Source organism: Mobula hypostoma, chromosome 7 (assembly GCF_963921235.1).
Source record: "Mobula hypostoma chromosome 7, sMobHyp1.1, whole genome shotgun sequence".
NCBI lineage: Eukaryota > Metazoa > Chordata > Chondrichthyes > Myliobatiformes > Myliobatidae > Mobula > Mobula hypostoma.
In genome coordinates, this window is record NC_086103.1 from 112,348,353 (window position 1) to 112,372,014 (window position 23,662).

At 43.2% G+C, this 23,662-nt stretch overlaps 1 protein-coding gene across 1 annotated transcript in view; it reads right to left on the bottom strand.

Annotated features, from left to right (window-relative positions):
• The window catches only part of cep126 (centrosomal protein 126), a 97,622-nt gene extending 81,078 nt beyond the window's left edge, over nt 1-16,544 (bottom strand). Inside the window, exons 1-3 of the mRNA XM_063054891.1 lie at nt 16,450-16,544; nt 7,879-7,998; nt 479-630 (exon numbers count right to left, since the gene is read on the bottom strand). Of these exons, the coding sequence (XP_062910961.1) occupies nt 479-630; nt 7,879-7,998; nt 16,450-16,544 (367 nt within the window). The remainder of the gene's footprint in view (nt 1-478; nt 631-7,878; nt 7,999-16,449) is intronic.
• Between the last annotated feature and the right edge of the window lie 7,118 nt (nt 16,545-23,662).

Genomic DNA, 23,662 nt, shown 5'->3' on the forward strand with positions numbered 1-23,662 from the left:
GCCTCACACTTGTCTGAATTAAATGCCATCTGCCACTTTTCAGTCCATTTCCCCATCTGGTCCAGATCCTGCTGCAGGTTTTGAAAGTCTTTTTCGTTTTCCTCTTAATTGTATTTCCTTACAACCCCCATCTTGTTACACAGAGATGTTGCTGAATGTTGAACTAAGTTTACCTGTTGTATAATATATGCAAGGATTCCTGCTGTGTAGTCTGGTGTGCCTTCATTATTTCAGGACATAACAGGTCCTGAAAAGGAATGCCATTTGAACCACAGTGTGAGTTATGTAAACATGTTGTCTGTGAATCTATATACCCAAAACCATGACTGCTGCATAAACACTAGTAATCTTATGAACAGTTAGAATGTATACTGGTGAATTAAAACTATTTGTGAATTTGAAATATTATATGGATGAATAAAAGAGTCTATTGCTGTACAACAACTAACAAATTATATTAAATACATTTATTTCTAACCAGTTATATTTTGCCGGTGCTGCGATGACATTAGATGGGCTCGCTGAAATCTCTCAGTTGCATCTTGTTGCTTCAGTTTTCGTTCTTGAAGCACCTTCTCACTAAATCTTCGTTCTTTTTCCTCATCTTCTTTGTGCCTCTCCTGAAGGGCTCTATATGCAATACAAAATTCTGCAAGGGTAGTGTAGTAATGATTTACATAGAACTTCTGAAAAGTTACTATGATAACATAAGGCAGAACCATGAAAAATTAATGTGATTCCTTAGATTAAAGTTTAACAGCCAATTTTGAGAAGCTCGGTCACCCAACTACTTGATATAGTGAATGTACATCATTTAAGAAATAATTTCTTCAGTCTTGATTATCAAAATAAATGGTATTATTCAGTATTATACCTGCAAGCTGGCAGTGCAATGTCTGATTAGCTGTCTTTAAAAATGATTTTTAAAAAATCTGTTGCAGTAGATACAAAGAAATTTTTTCCCTAGTTGTGGGGAAGAGCATAACTGAAATCCATCTATAAAAGATGTAAACACGCCATAAAGAAATCTAATAAGGAATTCAGATAAATCTTCTTGTCCCAGAGTTATGAAAGTCTGGATCCCATTATCACATAGAATGATTGTTGTGAAATCACATCGCACGGGAGTCAATCCGCTGCCAGGCCGATGGAGACATCCTCCAACTGGAGCCCCGAAACAGCGGTGCGGTAAGTCGGGATCTCGGTGTCCGAACATTGTGCTTCTGCCAGTGCTGCGTAGTCTGTTCCTGAGGACGATATGCCTACTGAGTGGAGGCAGGGGCGAGACAGTGTGTCGGCGACGACGTTGTTCTTCCCTGCGAAGTGGCGAACGTCCGTGGTGAAATCTGAAATAAAGGACAGGTGCCTCTGCTGCCGAGCCGACCATGGGTCCGATACCTTGGCCACTGCAAAGGTGAGGGGCTTGTGGTCCGTATACTGCCTTCCTTCAAGGAAGTACCGGAAATGCTGGACAGCCAGGTAAAGCGCTAGCAACTTTCTGTCGAAAGTGCTGTACTTCACCTCTGGTGGCCATAGGTGCCGGCTGAAGAAAGCAAGTGGTCGCCACTGGTCCTCAACGAGCTGGTCCAGGACTCCACCGACTGCCGTGTTGGAAGAGTCGACTGTGAGTGCCGTGGATACATCGACTCTCGGGTGCACTAGGAGGGCAGCCTTTGCCAGCGCCTCCTTGGCCTGCTCGAACGCCTCCGTGGACTCCGCGTCCCGTGCCACTTCTTTGGCCTTGCCGGCCATCAGGCTGAACAAGGGTCTCATGATGCGTGCCACCACCGGCACGAACCGATGATACAAGTTGACCGTCCCTACGAACTCCTGCAGGCCCTTGACCGTGCTGGGCTTGGGGAACTGGCGGATGGTCTGGACCTTGTCCGGTAGGGGAACTGCGCCATGTTGGTTGATTCTATGGCCCAAGAAGTCGATCTCCGTCAGCCTGAACTGTCATTTCGCCGGATTGATTGCCAGTCCATGGTCGCTCAGGCGTTGGCAGAGCTGGCACAAATGTGCCACGAGCTCTTGGTGCGAACTGCTGGCCACCAGGATATCATCCAAGTAAAAGAAAACGAAATCCAGGCCGCGTCCCACCGAGTCCATGAGCCTTTGGAAAGTTTGGGCTGCATTCTTGACACCGAAAGGCATCCTCAGGAATTCAAACAAGCTGAACAGGGTGATGAGGGCTGTCTTGGGCACGTCGTCAGTGTGCACTGGGAGCTGGTGGTATCCCCTGACCAGGTTGATTTTCGAGAAGATGGTCGCTCCGTGCAGGTTCGCCGTGAAGTCCTGGATGTGGGGTACCGGGTATCTGTCGGCGGTTGTGGCATCGTTGAGCCTTCTGTAGTCTCCATAGGGCCTCCATCCTCCTGCAGACTTGGGCATCATGTGCAGCGGGGATGCCCACGGGCTGTCTGAGCGGCATACGATTCCCATCTCTTCCATCTTACGGAACTCCTCCTTGGCGAGGTGGAGCTTGTCGGGTGGGAGCCTGCGAGCTCAGGCATGCAGCGGTGGTCCTTGTGTAGGGATGTGGTGCTGCATGCCATATTTGGGGTCGGCCGTGGAGAACTGCGGGGTGACTATGGAGGAGAATTCCGCCAACACTCTGGCGAATTCGTTACCTGAGAGGGTCATGGAATCCATGTGGAAGGCCAGTAGCTTGGTTTCTCCGAGCTGGAAAGTTTGGAATGTCTCGGCATGGACCAAACGCCGGCCTTTTAGATCGACCAGGAGCAGTTAGCTCGTAGGAAATCTGCCCCTAGTAGTAGCTGTGACACCGCTGCCAATGTGAAAGTCCAAGTGAAACAGCTGGACCCGAAATGCAGTGAGATAGTTCGCGGGCCGTACGTCAGAATACTGGTGCCATTTGCAGCGGTGAGTTCGGGGCCGGGGACCGTGGTACGAGTGTCCATGTTCGAGGCGGGGAGTACGCTGTCTTTGGCCCCGGTGTCTACCAGGAAGCGCCGCCTGGAGTGTCGGTCCCAGAGGTACAGGAGGCTGTCTCGGTGGCCAGCCGTCGTAGCCATTAGCGACGGCTGGCCCCAGCGTTTCCTGGAACAGCACATGGTGGACGGCAGCGGCGTGCGCGTGAGCCCCATCTTTGTTGATAGAAACACCATCGTTCCGAACTTCCGTCTTTTTTCCCCGTGGGTCTTGACAGCTTCGGTTGCAGGGCCTGGGCACTGGGGCGCACGATCGTGGCTAGGCCAATGGAGGCTGCTCCACGTTGCTTGCTCTGCCAAAGGACGTCTGCTTTAGCTGCGACCCTGTGTGGGTCGCTGAAATCCTCACTCGTGAGGAGGAGGCGAGTGTCCTCTGGCATTTGCTCGAGGAAAAACTGTTCGAATAAAAGGCACGGCTTATGGCCGTCCATGAGCGTCCATGATCATTCATGAGCTCGGTGGCATGCGGTCGCCCAGGCCGTCCATGTGTGGGAGCCGTGCGGCCCGTTCGCGGTGGGAGAGTCCAAAGGTACAGCTCAGGAGCGCCTTAAGCTTAGTGTACCTGTCCTCCATTGGTGGCTGGCGTAGGAAGTCGATGATCCGGCCTGCTGTCTCCTGGTTGAGCGTGCTGACCACGTAGTAGTACCACGTGGCGTCGACTGTAATGTCTCTGATATTGAACTGGGCCTCAGCCTGCTCGAACCAAACGTGGGGCTGAGTGGCCCAGAAAGTCGGGAGCTTCAGAGAGACTGTCTGGGACATCGGGGTCACCAATGTAGTCGCACGCAAATGCGCTACTCTGGAAACACAGGGAGGCAGAGAGAGCTGAACTCAGAATGACTTTACTGATTCAAAATCGCGTGCTTAAATCTCCCCTCCCATGGGCCCCTGTGACCCGCAGGGCGGACATGATGTTAGACTATCCCCGGAGTGTCCGCCTCGAGCGAGTAGTTACAAACGCGCTACCGCGTATCCGCCCGTGGCTCCCGATGGCGGTTTGAGTCCCGCGTGTGCAGGCCGCTACAGTCTCAACAAAAAATGGCCTGGCCAAACAAATTGCGTTACTGTTGTGGCAGGGCTCACATATACCAAACAAATGTGAAACTTGCAGAAAATGCAACAAAGTAGGACAAATATAAAGTGCGTATCAGGCAGACTAAAATGAATGGGCTTCTCAGGGAAGGAAATATGCTAAAAAGTCAAGTTGCAGTTTCAAAATCTGCACATGGTTAATGAAAAATCTGATAATGATGAGAGTGACACAGGATTAGCAATGTGAAAATTAATATTAAACAAGTAATATGGCTCACGGCAGAAGTGAATAGCAAATTAATTAAAATAGAATTGGACATTGGACCAGCTTTTTCAGTCATTCCACAAAATGAGTTTGAGAGACATTTCAGAGATATTAAACTGAAGCCTGCAGAAATCCAACTAAGAAGTTATCCTGGAGAAAAGATAACTCCTGTGGGAATGACATCTATAACATTGAAATACAACACCCAATGAACCATATTGAGCTTGGATGTGGAAAAAAAAGGGCCAGCGTTGTTGGGGTGTGATTGGCTGAGGAAACCACAACTTGATTGGAGATCCATCCACTGTTTGCAAGCCACATCCCCTGTAATGAAGCCAATTGAAAGCAGATTAAGAAATGTACTGGATGACACCACTACTGTTTCCATGCCAAACACCATGAACCATTGCCCAACAGAGAACAAACAGGTGTTGGTGCCAACCTCTGTGTCTCTGGTTGGAAAGTATACTGGAACAAGGAAGGACCATGCTGCTCAGAGGAAGCATGAAATGGACAAAATCAGTGGTCCGACTTCAATTTTTGTAGGCAACATATCTGAGAGAACTTCTGATATGTTAATCAGGCAGTGACTTGCAAAATGTGGCTTGGTTTTAAGCTGGAAGAGAGTTCAAGGAGCTTCAGTAAAGTTGCAAGCATTCGGCTTATGGGAGTATAAAGAACCAGAATATACTCTGTGTGCATGAAAGTTATGACATGAACTTCAAGTGGGTGACAAAAAGCTCCTTGTAAAAGTAGATGCAAAGGTGAAAGCCCAGCTCTATGAATGGAAGGCCAAAAAGAAAGGAGTCAATGGAGATACAAAAGCAGAGGATTTGTCATGATGCTGTAGATGAAGCAATTAAGAGGAGAGATCATATCTAAGGGGAGCAATCAAAGGATTAATAAGAGAATACTCCAGTGAACTAAATGGACAGTCCCAAGATCAAGATGCACAAATTAGAAAAAGGAGTGAAGAGACAGAGAGAAAGAATGTGAATGAGAAAGAGAATGGTGTGAAAGAGAGGAGGAACACAAGAAAGAAAAAGAAAGTGATTGAAGTAGAACCAGAGCAAGAAAAGAAGAAAGGTGTCCAGAGCTGTCAAACCATTTCATACAGTCTGAGTATCAACTCTTACGTCACCACAGAGGCCCCAGAACCTATGATAGTTTCACATCCGCAAGTCTCACCTGCCAAGCAGAGTGATTCCCATTGTCAGGAAAGACATTATCCCACAAGAATAAGAAATCCTCCACAGTGATTAAATCTTTAAGTCTGAATGGGACAATTTAGAATTCACTATGCTGTGGATGTAGTTGTATTATATAGCATGCTGTATATGTAGTTGAGATGCATTCTCTATTGAGTTAAAGTTTATAGCTAAGCAAGGAGAAGTGTTGTATTAAGAATTCTTGTTCGTTTAAATAATTCATTAAGGGTTACATGTATAAATTCGTTAATTGCATATGTTATCACGCTACCTCGTGATATGTGTGCGCCTCGTTTAAAGTAAAGACAAAGCCAGACCCGCATTCCCGGATTTCCATATTTTCCTTGAATTAATATAATGTTTTGAAGTTAGAAAACATTACAATGGCTCTATTGGTAAAAAATTAACTAAGATCTTTGGAAAGAGCTGACATAGAATTAGAAGATGTAGAATCCTTGTGGGTAGAGTTAAGAAACTGCAAGGGTAAAAAAAACTCTGGTGGGAATCACATGCAAGCCTTTGAAGAGTAGCCAAGATATGAGCTACAAATTACAACAGGAGATAGAAAAAGCATGTAAAAGGAGCAAAGTTGCAATAATCATGGGGGATTTCAATACGGAGGTAGATTGGGAAAATGTAGTTGGAACTGGATCCCAAGAGAGGAAATTTGTAGAATGCATGCATGATGGGTTTTTAGAGCAGCTTGTGGTTGAGCCCACAAGGGGAATGGCAATTCTGGATTGGGTGTTATGTAATGACCCAGATTTGATCAGGAAGCTTAAGATAAAGGAACACTTAGGAGGGCAGTGATCATAATATGATAGAATTTACCCTGCAGTTTGAGAAGGAGTAGATAAAATTGAATGTATCATTATTACAATGGAGTAAAGGAAATTACAGAAGCATGAAAGAGGAGCTGGCCAAAGTTGATTGGAAGGGCACACTAGCAGGGATGACAACAGATTACCAGTAGCTGAAGTTTATTGGGGAAATTTGGAAGGCACAGGAAAGAGAAAAGATTAAATATAGAAGTACACTAACCAATAATATAAATGAGGATACAATAAGATTTTTCAGATACAGTATATAAAGAGTTAAAGGGGATGACAGTAAATATCGGACTGCAGGAAAATAATGCTGGAGAGATAGTAATGGGAGAAATAAGTTGGGGTCTATTATTAAGGATGAGGTTTTTGGAGTACTTGGAGGCACATAATAAAATAGGCCAAAATCATCATGGTTTTCTAAAACGGAAATTGTGCCTCACAAATCTGTTGGAATTATGCGAAGAAATAACAGACAGGATAGACAAAGGCGTATCAGTGGGTGTTGTTTATTTAGATTTTCATTGAGCTTTTTACATGGTGGCACACATGAGGCTGCTTAAGTAGTTTAGAGCCCTTGGTATTACAAGAAAGATACTAGCATGGATAGAGCATTATCTGATTGGCCGGAGACAAAGGCAGTCTTTTCTGATTGGTTTCTGCTGACTAGTTGTGTGCTGCAAGTGTTGGTGTTGTGATTGCTTCTTTTCACATTGTATGTCAATGAAAAGGATGAAGGAATTGATAGCTTTGTGGCCAAGTTTGCAGATGATACAAAGATAAGTTGAGGGTCAGGTAGTGTTGAGGAAGCACGGTATCCGCAGAAGGACTTAGACAGATTGGGGGAATGGGTAAAGAAGTGCCAGATGAATATAATGTAGGAAAGTGCATGGCCATGCACTTTGGCATAAGGAATAAAGGCATGGACTATTCTCTAAGTGGGGGGAAAATTAAAAAATCAGAAATACAGAGGGACTTGAGAGTCCTTATGTAGGATTCCTTAAAGGTTAACTTTCAGTGGTAAGGAAGGCAAATGCAATGTTAACATTCATTTTGAGAGGACTAAAATACAAAAGCAAAGATGTAATGCTGAGGCTTTATAAGGGATTGATCGTACTTGGAGTATTGAGAGTCATTTTGGCCCTCTTTAGGAAAAGATATCATGGCATCAGGGAGGGTTCAGAGGAAGTTCATGAGAATGATCCCAGGAATGAAAGTGTTATCATGTGAGGAGTGTTTGATGGCTCTGTACCTGTACTCATTGGAATTTAGAAGATTGAAGTGGATCTCATTGAAAACTATCAAATATTGAAAGGCCTAGATGGAGTGGATGTGGAGAGGGTGTTTCCTAGAATAGGGGAGTCTGGGACCAGAGGGCACAGCTTCAGAACTGAGGGACATCTATTTAGAATGGAGATGAGGGGTTATTTCTTTATCCAGAGTGGTGAACGTAGAATTCATTGCCACAGCATTAGAAAATGTTAAATAAACAATGGCAAATTCCAGTGTCAGTTGGAAAACAAAAAATCTTGAGCTTTACCTCCTGGGTATGAAACATCATTTACCCGACAACTCCAAGTCTGACACATTGTACTTACTTCTGCCTGCGGAGCGTTTGCAAACTAAATTTATGAACTTTGGCCCTATTTGTTTTTTGTACTTCCAATAATCTTTGCTGTTCTTCATTCCACTCTGGCTTCAGGTGTGTTTTTATATTTCTAAAAGGGCAGGAGTCAAGAATAAATGTAGAAATAATAACATGGGCAAACATGGGAAAAAATTAATAAAGTTTGATTATGTTAAAATATGTATTTCAATTTGAATTAATGAATGTATTCAACCCATGGTATAGAATACTACTTTTCAAATGTACAATTTGTTTTAAACAGGTCCTTTAAATACCTATGTGTTTCTAATTTTCTTAATTACACACTGTTTCATATACAAATTTGTTCAACATTACAGAAAAATTAAGTGCACATGACCATTTATCACTAGATCAGTGTGCACACAGACACCAACATACATGGCAAATGCAGTATATCTTCCCGATATTTAATCAGTACTTTGTAAGACCCCAGTTTATTCCAACAACTGTAGAATTGTAGTATATACTTTAACTTAAAAGCTACAAAAAAAACCAAAACTCAAAGTTATTTGACTTTACTACTGCTTAATTATAATCTTTAGGTCCATATTGTCAGATTTTGTTTAATCATCTTTAGTTAACATTTGCAATAGGACCGTGAGCAATTTTACTGCTACAGTAAAGAAGAAAAAAAATTAAGGTTTTCACACTAGTAATCTAATCATTAAAAAAATTACAACACAGAAGGATAGCATGCTGATTAAAAATTGTTCCCAGCTAATTTTCAGCTTCCAGCACTTGATCTGGAGTGCTGCAGGTCACAGCTCCAAGTAAACAATCAATTACTTTTTAAAAGTAATATAGGTGTTTGCATCTGCTTTTATAGATGTGAGTACTGGATTCTTACCACCCTTGGGTGAAAAATATTGTCCTCACCTTCTCTCCAGTCCTTCTACCAATTAGTATAATTTTTTTTTACCCCTTTACTAAGAGAAACTGGATTTGCCTACTCACGATGTCCAATCCCATTACAATCTTATACATTTCATTTGAGTCAGATCTCATCCTTCTCAGTTCCACAGAAAGTAGTCCCCAGCTTGTGCAGTTTTTTCAATCTTGTCTCATGGTTACATTTTTTTCTGGTTCTAGCAATGTTTTATTTCGGTGTAGATGTAAAAATTCTTTAAATAGGCTATTTCACAAGAGATACAATAATCCATCCCAAAATATTAATTTTCCCTTTCTGTCCAAACCAGTATGCTTATTTTGGTTCTTTGTCTTTTTGGAAATCATGGTTTCTAGCTTTGAGCTATTCTCTCATTGCTGCTAGTCAAACAGGTCTTTAAAAAAAAGTATTACTAAGGAATACACATCAAAGTTGCTGGTGAACGCAGCAGGCCAGGCAGCATCTGTAGGAAGAGGTGCAGTCGACGTTTCAGGCTGAGACCCTTCGTCAGGACTAACTGAAGGAAGAGTGAGTAAGGGATTTGAAAGTTGGAGGGGGAGGGGGAGATCCAAAATGATAAGAGAAGACAGGAGGGGGAGGGATAGAGCCGAGAGCTGGACAGGTGATAGGCAAAAGGGGATACGAGAGGATCATGGGACAGGAGGTCCGGGAAGAAAGACAGGGGGGGGGGCCCAGAGGATGGGCAAGAGGTATATTCAGAGGGACAGAGGGAGAAAAAGGAGAGTGAGAGAAAGAATGTGTGCATAAAAATAAGTAACAGATGGGGTACGAGGGGGAGGTGGGGACTTAGCGGAAGTTAGAGAAGTCGATGTTCATGCCATCAGGTTGGAGGTTACCCAGACGGAATATAAGTTGTTGTTCCTCCAACCTGAGTGTGGCTTCATCTTTACAGTAGAGGAGGCCGTGGATAGACATGTCAGAATGGGAATGGGATGTGGAATTAAAATGTGTGGCCACTGGGAGATCCTGCTTTCTCTGGCGGACAGAGCGTAGATGTTCAGCAAAGCGGTCTCCCAGTCTGCGTCGGGTCTCGCCAATATATAAAAGGCCACATCGGGAGCACCGGACGCAGTATATCACGCCAGTCGACTCACAGGTGAAGTGTTGCCTCACCTGGAAGGACTGTTTGGGGCCCTGAATGGTGGTAAGGGAGGAAGTGTAAGGGCATGTGTAGCACTTGTTCCGCTTACACGGATAAGTGCCAGGAGGGAGATCAGTGGGGAGGGATGGGAGGGACGAATGGACAAGGGAGCTGCGTAGGGAGCGATCCCTGCGGAATGCAGGGGGGGGAGGGAAAGATGTGCTTAGTGGTGGGATCCCGTTGGAGGTGGCAGAACTTACGGAGAATAATATGTTGGACCCGGAGGCTGGTGGGGTGGTAGGTGAGGACCAGGGGAACCCTATTCCTAGTGGGGTGGCGGGAGGATGGAGTGAGAGCAGATGTACGTGAAATGGGGGAGATGCGTTTAAGAGCAGAGTTGATAGTGGAGGAAGGGAAGCCCCTTTCTTTAAAAAAGGAATTTACTAAGGAATAGCTTCCTGAATCAATAACTCCTGCCCCAATTGAACCCATGAACACCATCTCATTATTCCTTTCTTTGCACTATTTATTATTGTAACTTGTAGTAAATTTATGTCCTTCTGCAAAACAAATTCACAATGTACAAGTCAAAGGTAATAAGCCTGATTCTAATCTTTAATGCCACCTCTTTATCATTTAACACTCTTGATTCTAACCTTGAGCCTTCCCCTCTTCCAAACTTTGCTTTCAGCTTGCTCTTACTAAACAGATTTTATATTCCCCTTGCTAAAGCAGCACAAAAAGACCGTTAAATTTCCAATGGATCTTTTAATCACCTGCTATCCAATTCCTAAGCACTTATTTGCTGGTACTGAAAATTAGATACCATATACAATGCTGTCCCTACCTTTTTCAAAACAGATTTATTATCCTAAATTCTCCAATCCTCCCCAATTTCTACCTTATCTGAATTCTTTAATTTCCTCCAGCGTGTTGTGAGTGTTGCTTTGACCCCAGCATCTGCAGAGTAATTTGTGTTTAAAATACATTATAGACAAGTTATCTATGAGCTACAGGGAAAGGCTATTAATTTACTGCCCATTTTATGACTTTTGTCTAATTTGCTGTTAACACATTCCCTTAATAACAAAATAAAGCCTTATTACTTCATCATTAATTTTTTTGAAATTCATGTCAAAAACATTCATTTAATTTCCCTCATCAATACTTTGACAATAGACAATAGGTGCAGGAGTAGGCCATTCAGCCCTTCAAGACAACACCACCATTCACTGTGATCATGGCCGATCATCCATAACCAGTACTCTTTTCCTGCCTTCTCCCCATATCCCTTCACTCCGCTATTTTTAAGAGCTCTATCTAACTCTTGTTTGAAAGAATCCAGAGAATTGGCCTCCACCTCCTTCTGAGGCAGAGCATTTCACAGAACCACAACCCTCTGTGTGAAAAAGTTTTTCCTCAACTCTGTTCTAAATTGTCCACCCCTTATTCTTAAACTGTAGCCTCTGGTTCTGGACTCCCCCAAAATCGGGAACATGTTTCCTGCCTCTAGCGTGTCCAATCCCTTAATAATCTTATATGTTTCAATCAGATCCCCTCTCATCCTTCTAAATTCCAGTGTATACAACCCCAGTCGCTCCAATCTTTCAACATATGACAGTCCTGCCATCCCGGGAATTAACCTCGTGAACCTACGCTGCTACTATACTTCATAATTTAGAAACTAGATTTGACTCATTCAATAGCTAGAATGTCCTTCCTCAAATTTGGAGACCAAAACTGTACACAATATTCCAGGTGTGGTCTCACCAGGGCTCTGTACAGCTGCAGAAGGACCTCTTTGCTCCTATACTCAATTCCCCTTGTTATGAAGGCCAGCATGCCATTAGTGTTTTTCACTGTCTGCTGTACCTGCATGCTTACTTTCAGTGACTGATGAACAAGGACACCTAGATCGCGTTGTACTTGCCCTTTTCCTAACGACGCCATTCAGATAGTAATCTGCCTTACTGTTCTTGCCACCAAAGTGGATAACCTCACATTTATCCACATTAAACTGCATCTGCCCACTCACCCAATCTGCCCAAGTCACCCTGCATTCTCATAACATCCTCCTCACATTTCACACTGCCATCCAACTTTGTGTCATCTGCAAATCTGCTAATGTTACTTTTAATACCTTCATCTAAATCATTAATGTATATTGTAACTAGCTGCGGTCCCAGCACCAAGCCTTGCGGTACCCCACTAGTCACTGCCTGCCATTCTGAAAAGGACCCATTAATCCTTATTCTTTGTTTTCTGTCTGCCAACCAATTTTCTATCCATGTCAGTACCCTACCCCCAATACCATCTGCTCTAATTCTGCACACTAACCTCCTATGTGGGACCTTATCAAAGGCTTTTTGAAAGTTCAGGTACACTACATCCACTGGCTTTCCCATGTCCATTTTCATAGTCACATTCTCAAAAAATTCCAGAAGATTAGTCAAGCGTGACTTCCCCTTCGTAAATCCATGCTGACTCGGACCTATCCTGCCACTGCGATCCAAATATGCCACTATTTCATCTTTTATAATTGATTCCAGCATCTTCCCTACCACTGAGGTCAGACTAACTGGTCTATAATAGCCTGTTTTCTCTCTCCCTCCTTTCTTAAAAAGTGGGATAACATTAGCTACCCTTCAATCCGCAGTAACTGATCCTGAATCTATAGAACGTTGGAAAATGATTACCAATGTGTCCACGATTTCTAGAGCCACCTCCTTAAGTACCCTGGGATGCAGACCATCAGGACCTGGGGATTTATCAACCTTCAGTCCCATCAGTTTACCCAACACCATTTTCTGTCTGATACGAATTTCCTTCAGTTCCTCTGTTACCCTAGGTCCTCTGGCCACTATTACATCTGGGAGATTATGATCTATATGAAAAGAAGTCAATCTCATATGCTTGCACTGCTTCCAAATCTCTTAATGCTTTGTTTCTTTATCTAACTATATAAAATACCCTTAAGGATTTGACTTCTTTAAATTTCTGATTGAATTTTTTTTTAATTGGTGTTGAAAAGTTGATTCATTTCATTTATTTAAAAGTTGCAAACACAATTAAATGCACATCCATGGTCATATTAGCATTTAAAGTTCATTTAATGGATTGTTGTGTCTTGAACAATTTTCTTATCCATATGCTTCTACTAATATAATGAATATTTACCACAATTTAAATTGAGAAATTTGTTTATTTATTTATTTATTAAGCTACAGCATGGAATAAGCCCTTCTGGAACTTCAAGCCACACTGCCCAGCAATCCCCCAATTTTAACATTAGCCCAATCTTGGGACAACTTACATTGACCAATTAACCTACTAACCGGTACATCCCAGAGGAATCCCACGTGATCACGGGGAGAATATACCAACTTCTTAAAGGGAGCAGTGGGAATTGAACCTAGATCGCTGTGCTAACCACTACACTATCTTATCTCCCCAGATACTGGGACTGAGCTGTGGATATTTATGCTCTTTCTTAATGTTCATTGACATGAATCTGAGTAAAGGAAAGCTTCATTCTTAGGGGCTCTATCAATAACGTATAAAAAAAACTGTTTGAGTCTCGCCTTAGTGCATGCTCCCTTTTGCAGATCGACTGTGCTATAACATCCACACTTGTTGAGGCTAATGGAACATATATTGCACGAATTAATTCGACAGTATTTCTTGATCTCCTTCCTGTGCAGAACATTTAAAATTTACTGTAATCATCATAGATCAAGAACATCGATCCTTACATAGAAGGATAATAATTTGCATATAAACTCAGAATGATTCTCTAGTTGGAAACTGCAGTTCCTCATTTAAGCAGTCCATTGTTGGCTGTCACTTCATAAGCAAGAATGCAAAACAAAAACTTTAATAAAGATTCAAGCATTTATTGCAACACACACAAAATGCTGGACTCAGAAGATCAGGCAGCATCTATGGTGTAGGATAAACAGTCACTTTCAGGCCAAAACCCTTCATCAAGACTGGAAAGGAAGGGGCAAGGAGCCAGAATAAGAAGGTGTGGGAGGGGAAGGAGTACAAATTGGCAGGTGATAGGTGAAACCAAGTGAGCGGGAAGGTGGGTGGATGGAATGGTTGGAGAGAGAAGCTTCATCAAGCCTTCATTTTTCTTTGTTGAAACGTGGTTTTAAATCTTATATCAAGTACAGTATGTATCGGGTAATTGTAGGTTATTTCACTTTCTGCAGCTTTAATTAATCCAGAGGATGATATCCTCCATCATAAATTTAAGTTAGCAAAGTTTGGAAACTGTGTCCAATATTCAAGTAGCAGCTAGCAGGTAATGGGAAAAATTATCAAATCTTGGATCATTTTCAGTGTTGAAACATATTCCTATCTGATTGCAAAATAAGCTCTCTTAAGCTCCTGTGAATGTCAGAATAAAGCAGTAGCATGAATGACAAAATCCAATAATAGAAGCAATTGTGAGACTCAAGGTATTTCCTGTGATCCCTACAATGATTCAGAAGCCCAAATCTGGAAGCACAAACATCTCCGCAAACTGGACAATATTCAAGGATACCTTCAGATCCGAATGAATATGACACAATTGTCACCAACTTTATCAAGACCTGTGTGGATGAGTATGTGCGCTATGAGAATGTATCGGACATACCCAAACTAGCAACTATAGATGGACTGTGAAATTCACAGCATGCTAACCGCTAGATCTGCAGGGTTCAGGACCGGTGATCCAGAACTCTACAATAAGTCTAGGTACAACCTACCTGTCCAGGCTATCTTAAGAACAAAACAACAATTCCAAGTGAAGTTAGAGGAACATCAGCCCTGGCAGGGTTTGTAGGCCATAACAAGGTGAGACCTAACATCATAAATGGCTGTGATGCTTCACGTTCTTTTTATGCATGCTTTGAAAGGGAGAATAAAACTACACTTCTGAGAATCCCTACACTATCAGGCAACCATGTGATATCAATCACAGAGGCCGGTGTCAGAATATCTTTCAAAAGGGTGAATCCTCGCAGTCATCAGGCCCCAAGGGTGTACTTAGTAGGTCATTGAAAACATATGCCAACCAACTGGCTGGATTGTTCAAAGACATTTCAATCTCTCACTGCTGCAGTCAAAGTTTTTCACCTGCTTCAAAAGTGCATCAATCACACCGGTGCCCAAGAAGAGTAGGGTAAGCTGCTTTTGCAACTATTGCCCAGTTGCACTCACATCTACTGTGATGAAGTGCTTTGAGATGTTGATCATGGCTAGTAGTAATTGCTGCCTAAGCAAGGATCTGGACCCACTGCAGTTTGCCTACTGCCACAATAGGTCTACAGTGGATGCTGTATATCTCAGGCTTTCATCAAGAACAGAATCCTTTCTATATTATTCACATTGAATTGCATTGTAATTAATTTAAAAACAATTCTGGGCATTGCTTTCTGTAAGTCTGGCATTATTGTGGCAGACCTTTCACTACAGGAGCTCTTTTGCAAAATTGCTTGCTCAAAGGTTCGCCTGATTCAAACTCATACCCAATAATGCCATTCATCAAACAATTTTGTCAGCAAACATCTTCCTGTTTATCCTTTCATTTACATTAGTTTTATGACTCCAGAGGTAGAGAATGGATTTCTTTATTTCATCTGTAATGCACTGTATATCCCATTAGTTATTTTGCAGGTAATCGCAGAAGTGACAACTTCTTGTTATTTATAAACTCTTTTCTTTGTTAATTAATTTTTCAACACATCTTTATTTTCTTAGAGAAGTACAGATCTGAGGAAGGGTAAGAGACCATCTCATCTGCACTAAACATATTTCGGATCTTAGTGCAATCCATCATTGAAAAAGTGGAAAAATATGGCTAATATGTTGTTTATTTTCCTCAATTTCTATTTGTTTTTCTGTTGATTCTATTCCCCCAAATGTGTCCTAGCATGTGCTTTGTAGGGCTTTTTAAAATTAATTTAAAATGAAAGGTTCAGGTCCTATATACAGTGCCTTGAAAAAGTATTCAGCCTCCACAACTATTCTCACATTTTACTGTCTCATTTTCTAAATTTAAATTATATTGAAGTAGGATATTTGAGCTAATCTGCAAAACATTGTGCATCATGTCAAATCAAAAAAAATTCCAAAATCTGTCAATTATTTGCTAAAAATTAAAAACCAAAATTGTGGGGCTGAAAAAGTATTCATCCCTTTTGGAATTACGACACTAACTTTCCTCAGGTGCAATACTGTATATTACCTTACCCTCTCACGCAATTTGTTGATGCAGAAAAGTGGAGGATTGCCTATTTTCAATGAATTCATAAGAATAAATAACCCCCCCTTTGTAAAGTCCAACAGTATTGTAGATTTTCAACAGAGTGAATCAAAATGAAGACAAAAGAGCATTCAAGACAAGATGGGGAAATGATAATAGAGAAACACAAGGGTACAAGACCATCTCATCTGTATTAAACATACTTCAGATCTCAGTGCAAACCATCTTTAAAAAAGTGGAAAAATATGAAACCACAGCCATACTGCCTAGGTTATGCTACCTCTTTAAAGTTGGTTGCTGGAGAAGAATGGCAGTTGTAAGAGAGGCTGCTGTGATGCCAACAGTCACTCTGAGTGAGCCGCAGAGGCAGTTCATGGCTCCACAATCTCTAAGGCCCTGCACAGAAAGGGTAAAGCGGCAAGGAGGAAGCTCTGGCTAAAAAGAAGCATATCCTTGTCCGTAAAGACTTTGCAAAGTATCACTCAGAAGATACTGTAAAGATGTACAAGAAGGTCTCATACTTGAAGTAGCATATGAGACTAAAATGGAACTTTCTGGCTTCAACACTAAGCGTTTTGTGTGGTGTAAATCTAATACTATGCATCAACCAAGTAACACCATCCCTACAGTAAAGTATGGTGGAGGTAGCTTCATGCCATGGAGATGCTTTTCAGCAGCAGGGACTGGAAATCCAGTCAGGATTGATGGGAAGATGAAGGCTGCTAAATACAGAGAGATCCCAGATAAAAACCTGCTCGCCGCTACCAGAAAGCTTAAAATGGGGAGGAAGTACATCTTTTGGCAGGGTAATGACTCAAAGCACACTGCCAGAGCAACAATGGAGTGGCTTCAAATTAAGAAAATTGATTTAAGTGGCCTAATCAAAGTACTGACGTTAACCTAATAGAAAATCTTTGGCAAGGCCTCAAAACTGATCTCCACCGCTGCTCCCCAGCTAACCTGGCACAGCCTGAGCAATTTTGCAAGGAGGAACAGACAAATCTTGCTCCATAATGTTGGCAAAGCTAATAGAGGCTTTTCCAAAAGACTAATGGCTATAATAGCTGCAAGAAGTGGCTCTCTGGGGTGCAGAGCTGTTGTTCAAACCTTCACTGAAATATTACTTCAATTCCAACACATTTCCTGATGGAATGGAACAAATCTTCAAATGTATATGAAACTGCTTAATGTCCATCACCTCAGGACCAAGTCACTTCAACTTCATTCACTGAGCTGCAGCACACAATCCTTCTGTATGGGCACCTTGAAGGCTGAACTTCATGTGCTCACTGGCTCATCCTCAGACATATGAGATAAATATCTAAATTACCCTATTACGTGGCACTACTCGCTCCTAAAAATGGGCTCATAATAAAATGTGAAAACGTAATATCAGGAGTTACCTCTCAGCCAAATCAAAACCAATGTATCTCCATAGTACCAAGAAAAGTCCTTGGCCATCTAAAAAAAAGAATCTTTGATGGTCAAGATCTCAAAGTTGTAGACTAATCAACCACAGTCACCCCCACCCTTTTGCATACTTCAGAGTTATGGACTATCTAGAGTACAAACGAGAAAATCTGCAGTTGCTGGAAATCCGAGCAACACACATACAATGCTGGAGGAACTCAGCAGGCCAGGCAGCATCTGCAGAAAAATATACAGTCGACGTTTTGGGCAGAAACCCTTCGGCAGGACTGAAGAAAAAAAGCTGAGGAGTAGATTTGAAAGATGGGGGGAGGGGAGAGGCGATAGATGAAAGTTGGAGGTGGAGGGATGAAGCAAAGAGCTAGGAAGTTGATTGGAGAAAGAGACAGAAAGAGAAGAGCTAGAAATGATCTTTGAAGGTACAACTTACTTCTGGGTTTTGGGAAAAAAAGAAACTTCAAGCCTTATGTTCTAACTGTATCGCCACATAGCGAATATATAAAAAGAGCATCAACTGTGTAGCAAACAATTAAAATTCATTGCTATAACTTTCGGGACTGTTTTCTATTTCAACTTGCGAACTCTGAAAGTTAAATGTCTGTTATTCATTAAAAAGTGTGATAACCCACTGTTAGAACAAATAAAAAAGTGGAATTTATTGGATTTATATTCAGACTTGAGTTAATTAGTCTGCATATAAATCTGGCCGTAATATCTCTCGGACCAGAATGGTTTAAAGTATAGCACAATTTTCCCATCATACCCACAGAGACAACTTGGTGTTGATTTTATTTTTAACACAATATGCATTTAAAAAATGATTTTATGGAGTGATTGTAGATGAGCAAGTTTGAGTTACCCTGGGACCAGCCTACTGTGAGTTGCCAAGAGTACTGCAATTGGGATGAAAAGAAACTGTACCTGACACCATGGAAGAAGATTGAACCTTTCTCATTGAGTAAGGAAATGATTTGGAATCTGCCCTTTGGCTTGTGCAGCATTGAGTATAGTGAAGTAATTTGGTGTTGTTTTAAAATTTTGGGCTGTTTTTGGAGCATTAAAAGGTAGACAGGTAAAATTTTCTCCACCACATTGATGACGTCATTGATGCTGTTTCCAGCTCCTGTGTGGAGCTCGTCAGATTTAGTGTGGAGTGAGCCCTGACGAAGGGTCTCGGCCCGGAATGTCGACTGTGCCTCTTCCTGGAGGTGCTGCCTGGCCTGCTGCGTTCGCCAGCAACTTTTATGTGTGTTGCTTGGGATTCCAGCATCTGCAGAATTCCTCATGTTGTCGTCAGATGTATCAACTTTCCCACCAACATACACCCCCTCTCTCAAATTTGCTTGGTCCATTTTCATGATCTCACTCCCCTTTCCTGATCTGTCTCTCTCTGTCTCCAGAAACCGATTACCTTCTGGCCTCTTTAACAAACCTGCTGACTCCCACAGTTACCTTGTCCACAACAGTTACTTTCTGACATTAAATGGACCTATGGAAACTCTGCTCACACTATCACTTTCAAGAATACTATTCTCTTCTCTCAGTTTCTCTGTCTCTGCTGCATCTGATTTTATGAGGAGGTTTTTCATTCTAGGACATCCAAGAAATCTTTTTTCGATCAATAAAGGGGTTTCCTGCACGTCTGCCCTCTCCCCATGTCCCCTCCACGACATAATAAGGATAGGGTTACCTTTTCTGCATCTGCCATTCACTGAGGCTCTGCATTCAACATATTCTCTCCAATTTCCACTATCTCCACCAGGATCTCACCACTAGGCACATCTTCCTCTCCACGTCCGTCTCCATTTATCACAGGGATCACTCTTGCTGTGACTCTCGTCCGCCAAACACCCTGCAACCACAATAAGTGTTACATCTATCCCTACACCTCTTCCTTAATCACTCTTCCTCCCAGTGTAGCCTGCTCTACATTAGTGAGAACCAACTCAGTTTGGGGATCACTAATTGATGCACAAACACGAGGAATTCTGCAGATGCTGGAAGTTCAGGCAACGCACATCGGGGTTGCTGGTGGACGCAGCAGGCCGGACGGCGTCTCTGGGGAGAGGTGCAGTCGGCGTTTCGGGCCGAGACCCTTCGTCAGGACTAACTGAAGGAAGGGTCTCGGCCTGAAGCGTCGGATGTGCCTCTTCCCAGAGATGCTGCCTGGCTGACTAATTGATACACCTTCACTCTTTCTGCTACAATAACCGGTATATCTTGGTGGCCAGTGATTTTAATACCACTCCCCATTCACATACTGACATGCTGCCCATGGCTTTCTGTACTGTGAAGTTGAGGCTGGACACAGATTAGGGGATTAACACCTCATATTCCATGTTGGTAGGACTAGAGAAGGAGTAAACAGGTTGGAGAACCTTGAAAACCTTTGATTCCCCAGTTCTCTGGTGGGAAGCCACCAAGGAGAACATCAAGAAGTTCTTCATACGCAAGGGTATCCAGAAAGCAAGCCAGGAGCAGAGGGAACTGGTTGAGGCAGGTTCGATGTTGTCATTTAAAGTTAAATTGGATAGCTATATGGACAGGAAAGGAATGGAGGGTTATGGGCTGAGTGCAGGTCGGTGGGACTAGGTGAGAGTAAGAGTTCAGCATGGACTAGAAAGGCCAAGATGGCCTGTTTCCGTGCTGTAATTGTTATATGGTTATATGGAAATGATCGAATGAATGATCTCGGGTTACTAGTTATCAATAAATTTCCTGAGCAACACAAAGAAATTACCCGGGGAAATTATTGCCATGTTTTCCCTACTTCGTTCGGGTCTATTACTAAAGGATACGAGTAAGAAGTTATTCGTTGCATCTGCATCCTGAGAATGGCCACAGCCGCGTCTGAAATTTCCCTCCACCTCAGTCCGTCACCGGCGGGCAGTGCTCTCCAAAAGGACCCGCGAGTTCTCGGGACACCGCCGCAATTCTAACACCATTCTGGACAACGTTCGGTTCGGATTGGGTGCCGCGGAAATTTGCACTTACAACCCACTCTCTCGCAGGCCATCAATGCTAAAGCTCTGCGGGAGATGCACTGGTACTCGAAGAGTTCTCCAAGCTAGCCTCGGCCTCGCCATGTTAACAACTGGAGACGCGGCTTCCATAGCAACGGCTGTAGTTATGGCGTTGCTAGACGTGGGAGAGTCTGCGCACTGAGCACAGCCGATATATGGGATTCTGCGCACTGAACACGGCCGGCACCTGGTAAGATTTGCGTGTTCTAATGCTGATAACACACGTCAAAGTTGCTGGTGAACGCAGCATCTCTAGGAAGAGGTACAGTCGACGTTTCAGGCCGAGACCCTTCTTCAGGACTAATTGAAGGAAGAGCTAGTAAGGGATTTGAAAGTGGGAGGGGGAAGACGGAGGAATTGCGAGACGGGGATGGCATTTTTGCAAGAGACAGGGTGAGAAGAGGAATAGTCCAGATAGCTGTGAGAGTGAGTAGGCTTATAGTAGACATCAGTGGATAAGCTGTCTCCAGAGACAGAGACAGAAAGATCGAGAAAAGGGAGGGAGGTGTCGGAAATGGACCAGGTAAACTTGAGGGCAGGGTGAAAGTTGGAGGCAAAGTTAATGAAGTCAACGAGCTCAGCATGCGTTCAGGAAGCAGCGCCAATGCAGTCGTCGATGTAGCGAAGGAAAGGTGGGGGACAGATACCAGAATAGGTTTGGAACATAGATTGTTCCAAAAAGCCAACAAAAAGGCAGGCATAGCTAGGACCCATACGGGTGCCCATAGCTACACCTTTAGTTTGAAGGAAGTGGGAGGAGCCAAAGGAGAAATTATTAAGAGTAAGGACTAATTCCGCTAGACGGAGCAGAGTGGTGGTAGAGGGGAACTGATTAGGTCTGGAATCCAAAAAGAAGCGGAGAGCTTTGAGACCTTCCTGATGGGGGATGGAAGTATACAGGGACTGGACATCCATGGTGAAAATAAAGCGGTGGGGGCCAGGGAACTTAAAATCATCGAAAAGTTTAAGAGCGTGAGAAGTGTCACGAACATAGGTAGGAAGGGATTTAACAAGGGGTGATAAAACTGTGTTGAGGTATGCAGAAACGAGTTCGGTGGGGCAGGAGCAAGCTGAGACAATAGGTCTGCCAGGACAGGCAGGTTTGTGGATCTTGGGTAGGAGGTAGAAATGGGAAGTGCGAGGTGTGGGAACTATAAGGTTGGTAGCAGTGGATGGGAAATCCCCTGAGCGGATAAAGTCGGTGATGGTGTGGGAGACAATGGCCTGGTGCTCCTTAGTGGGCTCACGATCGAGGGGTAAATAAGAGGAGGTATCCACGAGTTGTCGCTGTGCCTCGCAAGGTAGAGGTCAGTACGCCAGACTACAACAGACTACAACAGCACCCCCCTTATCGGTGGGTGAATTGATTATGGGGAGCAAGGACATGGCAGACCAATTGAATAATTACTTTGGTTCTGTCTTCACTAAGGAGGACATAAATAATCTTCCAGAAATAGTAGGGGACAGAGGGTCCAGTGAGATGGAGGAACTGAGCGAAATACATGTTAGTAGGGAAGTGGTGTTAGGTAAATTGACGGGATTGAAGGCAGATAAATCCCCAGGGCCAGATAGTCTGCATCCTAGAGTGCTTAAGGAAGTAGCCCAAGAAATAGTGGATGCATTAGTGATAATTTTTCAAAACTCGTTAGATTCTGGACTAGTTCCTGAGGATTGGAGGGTGGCTAATGTAACTCCACTTTTTAAAAAAGGAGGGAGAGAGAAACCGGGGAATTATAGACCGGTTAGCCTAACGTTGGTGGTGGGGAAACTGCTGGAGTCAGTTATCAAAGATGTGATAACAGCACATTTGGAAAGTGGTGAAATGATCAGACAAAGTCAGCATGGATTTGTGAAAGGAAAATCATGTCTGACGAATCTCATAGAATTTTTTGAGGATGTAACTAGTAGAGTGGATAGGGGAGAACCAGTGGATGTGGTATATTTGGATTTTCAAAAGGCTTTTGACAAGGTCCCACACAGGAGATTAGTGTGCAAACTTAAAGCACACGGTATTGGGGGTAAGGTATTGGTGTGGGTGGAGAATTGGTTAGCAGACAGGAAGCAAAGAGTGGGAATAAACAGGACCTTTTCAGAATGGCAGGAGGTGACTAGTGGGGTACCGCAAGGCTCAGTGCTGGGACCCCAGTTGTTTACAATATATATTAATGACTTGGATGAGGGAATTAAATGCAGCATCTCCAAGTTTGCAGATGACACGAAGCTGGGCGGCAGTGTTAGCTGTGAGGAGGATGCTAAGAGGATGCAGGGTGACTTGGATAGGTTGGGTGAGTGGGCAAATTCATGGCAGATGCAATTTAATTTTGATAAATGTGAAGTTATCCACTTTGGTGGCAAAAATAGGAAAACAGATTATTATCTGAATGGTGGCCGATTAGGAAAAGGGGAGGTGCAACGAGACCTGGGTGTCATTATACACCAGTCATTGAAAGTGGGCATGCAGGTACAGCAGGCGGTGAAAAAGGCGAATGGTATGCTGGCATTTATAGTGAGAGGATTCGAGTACAGGAGCAGGGAGGTACTACTGCAGTTGTACAAGACCTTGGTGAGACCACACCTGGAGTATTGTGTGCAGTTTTGGTCCCCTAACCTGAGGAAAGACATTCTTGCCATAGAGGGAGTACAAAGAAGGTTCACCAGATTGATTCCTGGGATGGCAGGACTTTCATATGAAGAAAGACTGGATGAACTGGGCTTGTACTCGTTGGAATTTAGAAGATTGAGGGTGGATCTGATTGAAACGTATAAGATCCTAAAGGGATTGGGCAGGCTAGATGCAAGAAGATTGTTCCCGATGTTGGGGAAGTCCAAAACGAGGGGCCACAGTTTGAGGATAGAGGGGAAGCCTTTTAGGACCGAGTTTAGGAAAAACTACTTCACACAGAGAGTGGTGAATCTGTGGAATTCTCTGCCACAGGAAACAGTTGAGGCCAGTTCATTGGCTATATTTAAGAGGGAGTTAGATATGGCCCTTGTGGCTACGGGGGTCAGGGGGTATGGAGGGAAGGCTGGGGCGGGGTTCTG